This window comes from Phallusia mammillata, chromosome 4 (assembly GCF_965637545.1).
Source record: "Phallusia mammillata chromosome 4, kaPhaMamm4.hap1.1, whole genome shotgun sequence".
NCBI classification, from domain to species: Eukaryota; Metazoa; Chordata; class Ascidiacea; order Phlebobranchia; family Ascidiidae; genus Phallusia; species Phallusia mammillata.
In genome coordinates this window covers 28800472-28814465 of record NC_137255.1, presented here as the reverse complement: position 1 = coordinate 28814465, position 13994 = coordinate 28800472, and the positions used below count along the sequence as shown (strand labels likewise).

General features: G+C 39.2%; 3 protein-coding genes across 5 annotated transcripts in view; 1 reads left to right on the top strand and 2 right to left on the bottom strand.

Annotated features, from left to right (window-relative positions):
- Positions 1-558: 558 nt before the first annotated feature.
- LOC145222629 (uncharacterized) lies at positions 559-4932 on the bottom strand. The gene is made up of 3 exons (XM_080088793.1): positions 3937-4932; positions 1816-3288; positions 559-1523 (listed from the first exon to the last, which is right to left on the bottom strand). Exons 1-3 carry the CDS (start codon positions 4727-4729, stop codon positions 1138-1140), a joined length of 2652 nt encoding a protein of 883 aa, XP_079944919.1. The 5' UTR covers positions 4730-4932; the 3' UTR covers positions 559-1137.
- A 451-nt stretch (positions 4933-5383) lies between these two features.
- Positions 5384-7777, top strand: LOC145222630 (protein FAM136A-like). Its single transcript, XM_080088794.1, has 3 exons — positions 5384-6241; positions 6429-6552; positions 7436-7777. The coding sequence occupies exons 1-3, from the start codon at positions 6146-6148 to the stop codon at positions 7630-7632; spliced, it is 417 nt and encodes a 138-aa protein (XP_079944920.1). The 5' UTR covers positions 5384-6145; the 3' UTR covers positions 7633-7777.
- Positions 7778-8188: 411 nt separating this feature from the next.
- Positions 8189-13994, bottom strand: part of LOC145222628 (protein RRP5 homolog) — a 35556-nt gene continuing 29750 nt past the window's right edge. For all 3 annotated transcript variants that reach the window (XM_080088790.1, XM_080088792.1, XM_080088791.1), the window contains exons 32-38: positions 12497-12634; positions 12018-12170; positions 11694-11788; positions 11165-11333; positions 10505-10658; positions 9743-9908; positions 8189-8425 (exon numbers count right to left, since the gene is read on the bottom strand). In XM_080088790.1, the coding sequence (XP_079944916.1) occupies positions 8251-8425; positions 9743-9908; positions 10505-10658; positions 11165-11333; positions 11694-11788; positions 12018-12170; positions 12497-12634 (1050 nt within the window). In that variant the 3' untranslated portion in view covers positions 8189-8250. The remainder of the gene's footprint in view (positions 8426-9742; positions 9909-10504; positions 10659-11164; positions 11334-11693; positions 11789-12017; positions 12171-12496; positions 12635-13994) is intronic.

The window sequence follows — 13994 nt, the reverse complement described above, 5'->3', positions numbered from 1 at the left end:
AAAATTCACATCACAAAGCTGTACAAAATTTTGCAATAAAATAGCATAGTATGCCAATGCAAATAAAATATAGTGATGAACATGTAACCAAGAATAGATCAACCAGCTAAAAACAAATTAGTGCAGCAACATTCATCAGGTCAAAAACCATAGGATACGGTTCACTGATATGGTTTACCACTTGCGTGTATAACCGTGTAGGTGTTTTAACAGACAGCTAACTAGATGAGTAATAGCTGTTTCGCAAACCTACCAAATTACCTGATTCCCAGCAAAAACCTGAAACTGCGGTGATTCTTTAACTACTACCACTCACAACATTTGGATTGCCTATGATTCAGTTTTTTTGGATTGCAAATAACTTGTACTAAAAAGGCTATACAAAAGTACAGTAACATTTCGATGACATCGTTCTAAATGTTTCCGTCATGCATGTTTTGAAACACAAAACCCAAGTGCAAAACAACTCATCAATGACAATTGATACTTAGCATTATGACGTCATAATGAGCTGAGTTGCTGTTCAAATGAAGGCTTACAAGTTTCAAAACCATGAAATAATCTTTATATTCTCTTTTATTCCTCAACAACAGGCGAAAAATAACAGCAAGCAACGTCCGATCAACAGTCGTTAGCAAGCCAACAAAAAGGAACTGTTCTGTTGCACAAAAAAGCGAAAAACAACAACAACGCAAATGGTAATGCTGGAAAAAAACAAAGAAATATGCGATTTTCTCCACAATGCAAAACGGAACAAACGATATTCACGAACATTTTAATTGTTATAAAACACTAAATTAGGAACTTGTTGGTTGGTCAACCAGCGCAAAAGTGGAACCTTTTTTCGAATGCATGTGTTTTAAAAAAGCAAAAAGACACGAAAAATATATGTTTGCGTATAATTCTATGCGAGGATTTTATGTTGTCGATGCGTAGCGAGTGTTGGAGTGAGGAAATGCAAAAATATAAGCGATTCGGACAAAATTACAGGTACACATTAAGCGACCTATAACAATACACCATTGGCCCAACAAAACAAGAGAAAAAATCTGAAGAAACATTAGCAATATCTTTAAAAACTGCATCAGTATAACAGTTAAACAGCAAGCTCTAAATTATTGACCAGTCATTGCCTATTTAATAAGGGTAGCGATGCGGGGGCAAGCCGTTCTCGGGCCCTGGCAAAAACTGAGGCTGGTGTGAGACTAGGTTTTCGTGAGGCAGTGATTCTAGTCCGTGAAACGGTGCCAAGTTTAGCCTCGGCACAGGCGGCATGACAGCACTGGCCGATGACGTCACGCGGCTGGACCTGGCCGCCTTGCTGCCTCCAGCGGTGACCTTCTTGGTCTTGACCTTGTCGTGGATCTTCTTATGTCGTTTGCACTCGTCGCTTCGCGCAAAGCGTTTTGGGCAAATGTTGCAGTGGTAGGGTTTCTCGCCTGTGTGTGTTCGAGTGTGCGTTCGAAGATGGTCACTGCGCGAAAAGCGTCGGTTGCACACGTTGCAGTTGAATGGCTTGTCGCCTGAAAATTAACACAAACTGTTAATAAAGGTCAAAATGTGCAAGAGATGTACAATGCATATTTTTGAGCAGCCTATGAAAATAAAAATCTATTTGAACAAAACAATGAGCATGCTTCTTTCTTTTGAGGAAACGGTGGACTATATTTAAATTCATAGTTTAAATTTGGACACGTATTTGTCACATGAAATCTAAAGCATGCTTTTAAATTAAGTTACAAGATCCAAATGAGATATTCTACACAAAAAAACACAAAAGTATATAAGTCGTGTGAAATTTCACGGTTGATTTACCTGTGTGTATTCGAACGTGACGGTTAAGTTCATCTGTCCTCGAGAACTTTTTCTCACAACCGTGCATGGGGCAAGCGTACGGCTTCTCGTAAGGCCCTTTGCTAGACTTTCCTCGTGTCGCTTTTGGTCTCTTGCTCGGCGCATGTTCCAGGACTGAACGCACATTGAAATCGGGAATCCGAGACATCGACGTGTCGGGATATAGGCTCCCGGGAAATGAGCTGTTGGAAGCCGGCCGATATTGGATCGGATCTCTGTTGTTGAGTCCGAACCCGTTGGTTTGAATTCGTGTGTCAGGTGCAGCATAAGGTGGAGGGGGTGGTTTTGGCATATCTTGGTGCTGCTCAAAGCTTTGCAGCGCGCTCGTAAAACCGTTGGGAAAAGGCTGGAAAAGGCACTTTTGCATGTAGTTTTCGGTAGATTCGTCGACTTGGGGAGTTGAAAATGGCCGCGGCTCAAAACAACTGGGTGGTGGGAAGAAATTACATTGGTACATTGCGTCGACACTTTCCGCTTTTTCGGGTAAACTGCAAATGCTTCCCGAACTACTGTTAACAAACTGCATCTGATCTTCACTGGCGAATAAAATGTTGCCGTTGTATCGGTCACTCACTGGAAGGCTTGAAGTAGGACGGTTGTAGATCTGCAAATCTCCAGCGCTTGCCTCGACTTGTGAAACCAGTTTATCGTATTCCATTTGAGCTGCGACTGGAACTTGTAGTAAAGAGGTTTGGTCCATGATCACGCTGGTTTGTTGGTTGTTGCTGTCAAATTCTGGCTGTCGGTTTGGCGAGTATGGTTCCCGCTTTACCACAGTAGAATCAATTTGGCTGTTTGCAGGTTGCATAGTCGAGAATATATCCGATTCCATCGCTCCAGTTTGTAGCGGCTCAGGCACAAAGAATGAGTCCATAGGAACTTTGCTTTGCACGTCGGTGATTCGTGGTTCGTCACCATAGGTGTGTTGCCCTTCGGCTTGAACAGCTGCATTGGATTCGGCTTGTCCTGGCGAGCTTGGTGTAACAGAGGTGCCCCCTTCGCCTGTATAAGCCAGAAAAGGCCGGGGTTCAGTGATCGGTGCGCCGGGATACTGAGTGGTCGAAAATGCCCTTGATATGACAGAAGCTTGCCTGGCAGGCTGTGGACTCTTTGCTCCTCGGGTTTCGATACTCGGAGGCGACGAGTACGACATCTGGAGTACATTGCGCGAGTAGTTTTCGTGAATACTTGAGTGCGAGTTGTACGCCACCGCCGATTCCGGACTCGGCACGGAGCACACAGATGCGTTTGAGGGCGATTGCTGCTGGTAAATTGACGATGAAGCTGCGTAACTGCCGTGAATCACGTGATTGTCGCGTAGCAACGAGGTCATCGATGTCGAATCGCCCGGTGAAGGTATGACCCCAGGGGTTGCCATTACGTGGCTAAAGGGCTCAGCAGGCGTTATGTATTGAACTGATTGCATGCTGGAGTCTAAAAATACATAAAAAATCATTAGTTTTACTGTCCTCAACACAGAACCGTACAAAAACAAAAAGAAGCTGGTGGTAAACTTTAAAACTACATATACTCTAAAACTAACTAAGCTTAATCCATTCTGTGCTGCACATCTTCACTAAACCTCGCCAGTGCATTTTTGGAATGACCAACAAAGCGATTAAGGCGCCTAATATATGTCCCAAAGGAAAAAAGGTGCAATTAGGCGCATCTCTTCATCGTTCAAGTCTGAGCAGTAAGCGTTCTACTAACCGCATCGTCATAATTAATACCTTAATCGACATAATGAGGCAAAACTTTAAATTATGACGTATTTTCGTTCGTGATTACAACTGCTATGAAGCGCCAGACTTGATGTAAGTACACAAAAATGTTTACTAACAAGTCATTAAGTTCCGTCAATTAATCAGAGTTTGTTACGTTTTTGTTTTTAGTGTGGGACGACTAGTTAACGCAAATTATTGTTTTTGTCGATGTTTGTTTACAAATATGTAATCGATTTGTGTTTCAAAAACGGTTACATCATCATTATAAGGCACTTTTTACTACAGATCTACCCTTGGGGTTTGTTTTAACAGATTAGCTCCAAAATAACATTTTGAAGTAGTAAGAAAAAGTTTTTACCTGGTCGGGATGTGTTGGAATTATTCAAAGTTTGCGCACTGCTGGTCGGTTCACTGGTCGAATAACCTCTGGACTTCACAGCAAAATGGCGCTGGTCCTTTGTACTGTCCCGCTGTTCGTAAGTTGAAAAGGTTGAAATTTCGCTGCTGACAGACGATCGCGGTGGGGAATTATGCTCCAGGGTGCCTTGCTGGTCAGACTCGGTACTTTTTAGCAGCTCGTCGAATTCTTCAATGTCCTGACAGGTGCTGCTTAAGGCTTCGGCTTCACAGGACTGCTGCTGGGCTTCTGATGTAGCCACAACTGCGGTTGGTGCCTGGAATACCTGGTCGTCGCGAGCCGGGCTTCCAAAACTAAACGTAGGTGGAGCAGTTGCTTCTAAAGTTGGAGATAGAAAATCTAAACCTCCTACGCCGGTGTGTGAGGATACTGCTCCGTCTCTGGCTTCCGCACTGCTATTTCCACTCAGTGTGTTAGTAGATGACGCTGCAGTGATGCCAGTGCTTTGCGTCAAAGTGTTACTAGCAGTTGCACGAACAGCGCATGTTGATGTTGCAAATGTCTCACTGTCTTTATCCAATTCATTCAGGCTCAAAACATCAAAGCCACCCTCGCCTGACCATAACTCGTAATCGTTGCCTATCATTAATTTGTCCTGAACCCTGTAAGTAGACAGGGGTAAATCCAATTCATGCACTTCGTCTATTGAACTGATTGATGTGTCGGGGCTAAAATCCAGTTTCCAAGTAGGCAGCGTCTCCACTGGCCGCCTTTCTGTGATTGGAGCCAACATGTGGAAAGATTCTGTCGACTTCTCGCTGCTATGGAATAACTTAAGGTGTGACGTCGTCGCCCCTGACTGTGAGTCATTAACACTCAGACTGATGAATCACACTTGATACTTGAGTGAGTAAAATCCTCAGGTAATACTCCGTATTGCTTTTAAACCTTACAAGTCAGTTGCATGTTACGTACTGTCCACTTGGTCCGACCTCGCCGAACGCGTATTGAGAATGAATGCTGAGCTGCCTCCCGCCCGACGGTTTTATCAATGGCCTTCGCGCTAACCAGGGTTACGCCGTTTCACGTCACGATCCACGCACACCTGGAATGCGGCTTGTTTCTCGCTCCAGCTTGCAATTAATTGAAATATTTTTTACTCTGTCAATGCCTTTTGTGCATACCTAACCGCAGACAAGAAAAAAACGCGATCGCTTTACGTTAAATACGTAAAATTTGCGAAAAACTAAAGCCCGAAGTCGATTTCTCCTATTGGTGGGTACATTCTCAGTTACCCATATTTGGAGAATCCGAGAACAAATCGTCGCTTTCTCCCGGCGGCGTCGGCCGTTTCGGATCCCGTCGCTTTACCTTATTCGGAAATCCGAACGGAGGTGGGTTAATCGTTTATTTTATCTTCGGAAAATTTCGTAAGGTTTCGGTGGCCGAGGTGGTTTGACGGCACGCAAGGCTCGTTAAACGGGAGTTTCCCATCCGAAATTCGCCACTCTTGCTTTGGTATACTTTTCTCATGTAAGACGCCCTACACGTGTTGCGGGTGCTCGTGTGACCTTCAAACGTAGCTGCGGCGTCTTGAAGGACCGTTTTAGCGCGGTTTTAAGGCAACACCGCCATCGCTGGTAGTGTGGGAGGGCTACAGATTCGGTAAAAGTAGGCGGAGAATTGCTTCGCCCACTTTTCAACTAGGGACTTTGACCATTTGTGATTTGTGATTTGTGGTTTTTGCATTGCGGCAGTACAGGTTGTGTATTGCTGTGATGCGAGTAGTTCAACCCACTGTTGATTTTAAAATAGCTTGGCAGTGGGCTAAAATTATTTTGGTCTATTCGTGATACTAGTTGCACATTGTTACTATTTACACAACTTTACAAGCAAGTTGTGAGATATGCATGTTATTTTTGTGCTTTTAATTGACCATCCAAATACCAAATTGTAACCTTTATTGGTTAATTGATGTTTATTTCTTGTATGTAAGAATTCACTAAAAATGTACATTATTAAAACAAACAAATGTTAATCAGCCATACTACTGTCAGTCTTTTTTCCAAAAAATACTCTAAAAGTGCTCTAGTTTTTTAAAACTCCTTTCACAATAGATCTTACTCCAGTATCAGGTTCAATTGTACAGTTGTGTTTAGGTAGTTGTATTTTATTGCGATACAGTTTCGATCTTTGTAGATCCTTGACAATGGAGCAAAGAGTCCAAACTTCATTAAACAAAATAGATGAGGCTGCAGGTGATATGCAGAGGGATTTGGAAAAACATCACATCAGAAAATTACAGGTAATTATAAATTTTAACTGATACACTTGTTTAAAATATCTTTGAAATGATACTACTTACCAGCCATACTTAAAAACTTATAAATATATTTTCAAACCTATTAGTTGTTGTAGATGGTGTTTAAAATACAATTAAGTTGTGCAAATAAGGTTATGTTTATGACACAAATATTGTTGGTTTATTTTAGCGTCACATGTTCCTGCAAAGTGCTGGTTGTTGTGAAAATACTTCAGCCACTGCTGAACAAGTCCAGGAGTGCATTCGCAACAGCCAAACACCTCTAACTAAAGTGCAGGGAATAATTAAACAAGGTAACAATTGCAAATATAAGTTTGAAGTGCCACGAACAAAAAAAGAGATTTTTGTTGCCCAATGATGATGCAACCTATGGTTTTAAAAACATAAAAAAGTAGTTTTTCAATGTAAATGATGGTACAGGTTTCTTTCGACAGAACAAAAACAGCAGCATGATGATTTTAATGACAACAACAATATTATTATCTGAACACAAACTTTTGTTTTTACAGAATCAGTAATGTTGTCATAAAATTTCTCGGTGTTGCAAAATGTGTTAGATAAAAACACAACAGTTTGTTTTATATTATGATAACTCCTGGCCACAGAAACTTGAATCTAAAACACAATGGCATAAGGTTCAGCAGGTTATACTGCATGTGTAGGTAGTAGGGTTTGTTTCGGACATGTGTGGGCTCAAAAACAAAACATTTCAATGTCCTGTAGGGCACATGTACATTGTGTTATTTATGTAACATGCAAATCAGCTTTTGGCCACTGAGCACAAGTTTAATGCAGTGCCCATCATACTTGCAATGACAATTGATCTAGAACAAAAAAGTGTTTAGGAAATAAATGGGCTTTCTAATTACTTATAAAGTTCTGTAGTAGATTACATAATATGGATTTATATGAAGTACAAAGTTAAATTTTTCCACTAAAACACCTTACCACCAAAATTAAGCTAATATATGTACTGCTACATGAATGCAAACCCTGGTCTGGATTTGTGAAAAACAGAATGTTTGATAAATGTTCAGAATGCAAATGGTATTCCTGTTCATTTGGTTTGCAACCAGTTGTCATAAGTAGTCACTTAACAAAGTTTTGCTTATTGCTGTAACAATTAACAGGCAATTGGATTATGATAATCAAGAAAGCCATTTTGTTTGTTTTCAGAGCTTGAAGAATTTCAACAGCGGCTGCAAAGATGTATGATGACCTGCCAAGACAGAGCGAAAGACCAAATGGCAACTTCTGGCCAAGCAGAAGTTGAAAAGAAATTTGCAGACTGCATGTGTGTTTGTGCCGATGATCATTTAAAACTGATACCATTAATGAAAATGCGTTTGGAAACTGCTATGCCAAAACATTGACACATGTTTTGCAAGCTTTTAGGCATTTGTCAGGTTGGACTGTTGTTGGCGGCCTTGTGTGTGTTGTGCACTCCCAAGTATCTGTCTTTGCTGTCTACTACAACTTCATATGTTGCAAACCAACAATAAACTTGAACTCTTTGTATACTGATTTGTTGAAGGGGGGTGTTATTTCGGTATCGATAGTACTAGTTAGTAGCAATAGTACCACACATTTATCAGACACCAGATAATGTTTCACTCATTTGAACATGGGTATTATATGAGAAGATTTATCTGAACTCATGACTAATGATTGCCAAACATTCACAAATGGTATTTTACTCTTTCCAATATTTTAACCTAAAAAAGTCCCCCTTTTTTAATTTGTTAGTCAGAATGCCACTTTTGGTGGAAAAGTGTGTTGAACAACTTTTTAGTGATGAAATGCAAAACACATTCTTTTACATAACATAGGAACTTCATATTAGGGAACTTTTAACTTTTGTATACTCCAGTAAAAACTAACATCACAAAATTTAACCCATTTGCGTTTCGCAACAGTTGACATAAGGACGCGTCTTTCGAGTTTGTTTATTGGCAGTCTCAAAAAACAACACAAGAGGCGCCGCCCAGCTGTCAATCATCCATGACACGTGACATTTCCGAGTTGATGTAGTCTAGCGCTCTCTGGCGGACGAGCGCGGCAGCCGATTCTGCTCCATACCGAGTCTCAAAATCCACAAAACGTTTGAAAAATGATTTCATCTTTTTGCTGGACATCGTCAGGGCAGTGACGCGACTAAATGCGGACCTGATTTCAAAACAAAAGATGATTTTCATTAATTTTCAAGTTAGTTGCAATATTTTACCAGTTTTTGCATTATTTTACATTAATAAAGTCTTTATTTCCAACATTACAGTCCGAACCGAACCTCCGATAGACATTTTTTTAAAGTTACCTTGTTTGTATGACGCATTGAAAAACTGGGTTAATAGGTTATTTATTTATGTAAGAGGGTTGCATTAGAAATTTGTTTGACCAACAGCATTTTTGTGTAGGTTTCCGAAAAAATAATATTTGCTGAATCCTTGATTAGGAATTGAGACATGCACTTTTCACAGCAAAACAACATGACTGTCGTGTATTCCACCTACAGCCCCCATGAAGAAATGCACTCCTCCATTGTAAGCAAAAACAAAATATTTTTCAATCCTCAAAGTCAAGCCTATTGCCATGTAAGGAGAAATGCACACTCAATTTTTATACCCTACTAGCAGCTCAGACTTTCCAAATTGCCCCGTTTATATTACAACAGCGTTCAGCGCTTGTTCGTGAGAAAAGGGTCCAATCTCGACCTTGGTTTGTTAATATTTGACTACGATCTCAAACACACCTCTTCGATGAAAGTCAATATGGGTTAGTTGCATAAGGTTGACGAACTTTGCCGCTTTAACGTTGTTTGTTTGTTCATTGTCTAAAATTAGGCTTATTTATTATAGCCACCTAAACAGATTTACATAGAAAGCCGCAATGACGCGAGAGTTGAAAAACTCTGCTTCCGTCATGCAAGAAATATTTGAATTGTTTGTTGTTCAATACGTAAAATTTAGTATAAACTATGAACCCAAGGTAGATTTGAAAAAAGGCCGCGGGCCGCAGGTTGCCCACGCCTGCTTTATACGATCTCGTACCACTTGGACCCTCTTTACTGCCACGCGTACCACTTCTTGTAAGAACAACTAATTTAATCTCATCATATTTTATTCAGAATAATAATATTGGCCTACTAAAGTAACACTAAAGCACCACAACTAATTGATTTTTTTTACTGTCCACCAATTGGTCAACAAAACCAGATAAATAAATGATAAAGTTGTGAATCCAGGTTTTTGTTAAAAAAAAAGCGAAAGCAATTCGCGTACCACAGGTTGGGAACTCCTGCTTTAATGTATAGGCCTGTCAATCAAACTTTCGGGCCTAAACGAACTCCTCAAAAACGATTCGGTTTCGGGCCGGGTTATGGTGCACTTTAAATTTATTTAATACGGTTTCGTTTATATGTTGTATATTATGTTACTAATGTGTATTTGTGTGGAGCAAAACGACAAAAATATCGAATCTTCTCACCTTGCATCGTCAATTCGTTTTGCTTTCACCAGGGTGTCGATGTAGATCGACCAGATGTCGGTTCGCTTCGGAAAAGCACTGAGCGCATTTTCAAACATTGTCCGGCCCCGTTCCGCATCACCGAGCACGTACTCAAGCTGTGCAAACTTGGAAATCATCTCAAGATCTAAACGAGTTTCAAATATTTTTGAAGTTGGTGTCTCATAAAGGTTCAAAAGTGTGTTTACAATTGAATGGAGCTTTTTGCACTGGCTGAGTCGATTTATTTATGTTTGGTTAAAGAACACACAATAAAGCAACACAACAATATTAATACAGAAGTCAAAAGTCGGAAATAGCTGCGCAACGTTGAAACGTCATGGGGCGCAAGATATAAAGGATATTAACTGGTAGATTACGGCTAAACGCGCTGCAGCTACACCGTCATTATAAAGCGATATGTAACTGGGGCTATCAAAAAAGGGAGGTTGTCGTGTTGTGGATAGATACACGAGTTTGGTCATATTAAACCAAGTGCGATGTTTATGAAGTTGGTGTCTCATGAAGGTCCAAAAAATGAGTTTATACAATTGAATGCACTTTGGATTGGCTGAGTCGAAATAAAAAAAGAGGATATTGACTGGTAAATCATGGCTGAACGCAATGCATTACTTGGCTTTATGTAAGTGTGACTTACAAGAAAGTGATGACGAATTAAAGTGATTGTGATACCATTAGGTTTCCCGCTTTTTTTTGCAAATCATAAATGTATCACACACTTACGTTGTTTTTTATCGAGAGCTTTCAACGATCGTTTAAATGCGTCCTGGGCCTCCTCATGTCTTCCACCTTCCATCAAATAACGAACATACGAAGTCCAAACCTCTTTGTTGCGCCGAAACTTTTTGCTCATCTTTACATAAACCTCATCGGCTTTCTGTAAAGGAAACAAAAGCGTAAAAATTTCAACGGCAAACCCCACAGCCACTAAATATTCACGTAGTTGGCGATGAGCAAAACTTCCTTTTCGTGACGTCACCATAAAAAACGTGCATTAAACAAAAGCTTTGAAATTGAAAAATAGAAAAAAATAATACTGTACAATTGCTGCTTTACGAATATTAATCCTATTTGCCAATGCAGCACTTACAAGTAAAATGAAACGGTTTTGGCCTGGGGTGCAAATATAGTTCATATATGAACTATAGCCTATAGTGCAAAATATTGGAATACTACACAGATCAATCCAAAGAGGACATTTTGGTTTCCATGTTTTAAATATTGTAGTGGGCCAGTTTGCCCTATTGGTATTAAGGAGGACATGTTGTCTAAAACGTAGAACTACAGTAGGCCTAGATCGTTTTTGGCCAAAGTTAGATATTGCATTCAAACACTCTCTCTATATATTCGGTAAAACCTAACAAAACATGTCTTAAAACCTACCTCGACCTTCCCGGACTTGGTGTAGATATCGACAAGATGCTGTAAAACTTTCAGCTGATCGTTGTGCTGCATAGCGCCCTCTAACGTCTCATCCACAGTGACGTCACTACCGTATAAGTTCTCCAGGTTGAGCAGAGCGACCCAAACATTTAATTTCTCCTGCTCCTCCCTGAAATCGTGTTAAAATAGGTTGGACAACATTCCAACGTTTTCAGTACATTGCATTAGTTGTTTCATTTATATTGAAATCCACTTAGGCACTAAAAAAATTATTCGTTTTTGCCATGTATTCATTTTTACAGCCGTAAGTGTTTTCTCATTTAAATAGAATTTGTTGTTGCAAACCCAAGTCATTTTTCATTAATCGGATTCTTTTACCCTAACTTATTCTTTAATTTCATGAAAATTTGCAAAGCAATACTTTTACAAAACACAAATGACATTAGCTGAAAACAAGGACAAAGTATTACACTACCACTTTTCTATATCAAATGAAACTAATCAATAATAGTTTCGGACTTTTTTTTACCTGAAAGAAATAGTTTTTAAAGCTTTCGCAGCAACAGCTCTAGCTTTGTCAACTTCAGTGGCATGAAGATGGAAAGCCATGTATCGAACCCACAACTGAAATGCAAGTAGCACAAGATTCACATAAACTCGTCTTAGTTTGTTAAAGCAAAAAAAAAAAGGTCATGGATATATACCTTTAAAGTCACTGTTTACAAAGAGCAAAATATTTTATTCTCTAGTAATATTATGCTTAACATAACGCAGCATCTTTCTACAAAGTGACAATGTCATATTTGCATCCATAACATGTGTTATAGAGAAATAAACCCAAGAAAAAGTTTACCAACGAGTTTTGAGGATTGGACACCATTAATCTCTCCCACTCGGTGGCGCTGTTTGGAGCGTGAGATTGATCGAGAAGCTCTTCCTCTTTTCTCCTCGTCTCACTCTCCTCCAGCTCTTTCTCTTCCTTTATCTTCTTCTTTGTTAGCTTGATCTAAAAACAGGAAAGATTAAGTTGATTGACTTGTTCAGTTTTAACAAAAACTAGCTGTTCTGATACACGAAACTCAACCAAAAACAATGCGATTCACAAATTACAAAACTTATTTTCCTGTACCAGGTTGGTTGATGTTAGCATAATCACAATTTATTTTTACAGGACAATCAGCGCTACCACCACTTCTTACGTAATATATGTAGGTGACGCCATGATAACCCGAGTACTAACATGAAAAACAATTTGGAGTTTCAATGACATTCTTAAGTTACTTGGTCATAACAACCAACGTCGTTTTGAAATATTGCAAAATATAGACTCACAGCAGCCTTGCTTCCGTCCTCAATTCCGCTGTCGTCAGCATCGCTGTCACGTGATTCCTGCTTAGGTGTGACGTCATCGTCCCAGACGAAACCGGGATCAGGGACACCTTGTGGTTGAATGTCATCTGTGTTTTCGATCTGCAAGAAATATTGCGTTTTACTTTCGACTTGTTGTTTGACGTTAATGCAACCTAATTGATTTTTACTAAGAGTTATGTGACCATTTTTGTTGTTTACTAAATATACTGGCATTCCATGCTTTAAATTTTTACCAGATTACCAAACTGAAACAAGTAAAAAAATTCTTACAGTTCATGGCGAATAGGTTTGTGTTGCGGGATGCGTTGAAAAATAATGTAAACTTCCTGATAAAGTATAAGCTAGTGAGCGTGTATACCCGAAAAAACAAATTCTAAAAAGGTTTCATTTGATCCAAAATAGAATTTTGCACAATCAACTCCCATCTACCGCATTTCCAATTTCAATCACCGATTGGTTTGTTTGTGCCCATAATGACATCACAATGGACAAACAGAGCGCCCCACTTCTTATTTCATTCCAAATTCAGCCCATTGTCTATTGTCGCATCCTAATCGCCATTTGTTACGTCACAAAGAGCTGGGAACGGAGGTTGAGGGTTATTAAATGTCAAAATGTGACAAGCTGTCATTGAAAGCGAGGGGATTATTTTACTTGAAAGCTTTATTCAATTTCCACTACTTCTGTTGCAAGCCTCATTTTACACAATTCAAGTTAAATGCTGCAACGCAGATTCTGCAAAAGCAATCAGAACAATTTTGACGAATTGTTGGTACTTTAGCTGTTATCATAATGTTGAAAATTTGATACTAGCTTAATAAAGTCGAACAAACAGCAACACTAAATAAACGGTAGACAAAGTTTGTTTTGAATTAAAGCATTCGAAATTATTGCTGTAAAAATTGTTTGTACAACAGCTTTTTGACACGCTATGTTATTTTTACATCGTTGCATATATTAGGGCAATCCTATAAACTCTTTTTTACAAACAAACAAACAAACAAACAAACAAACAAACAAACAAACAAACAAACAAACAAACAAACAAACAAACAAAACAAACTATTGTACAGAACGAACATGTTATAGGTTAAAACTTTGAAAAATTGTTGTGAGTAGTACAATGGGATGATACCAGAAATGTTTATTTAATATTTATAAGTATGAAAAATATAAGCAGTGGGTCTAATACCTTCTGATGGAGTATATGAAAAACAGGCCATTATTTTTAAACATCTGTTGAAAAACAAAATCTGGTAGCGCAGATACGGTGGTGCGGTAGACAAACATAGCGTGGGAGTAAAAATGAGGACGAAAATAGACGGAATAATTGTAACTCGATCCCCAGGAGCTTTGCATTCAACCTATTGTCTTCTAGAAGCGGAAAAGATGCGAATGATTGCCTCAAAGAAGGAAAACTTTATTAAGAGATTGAAATTGCGGTTTATATAGATGAGAT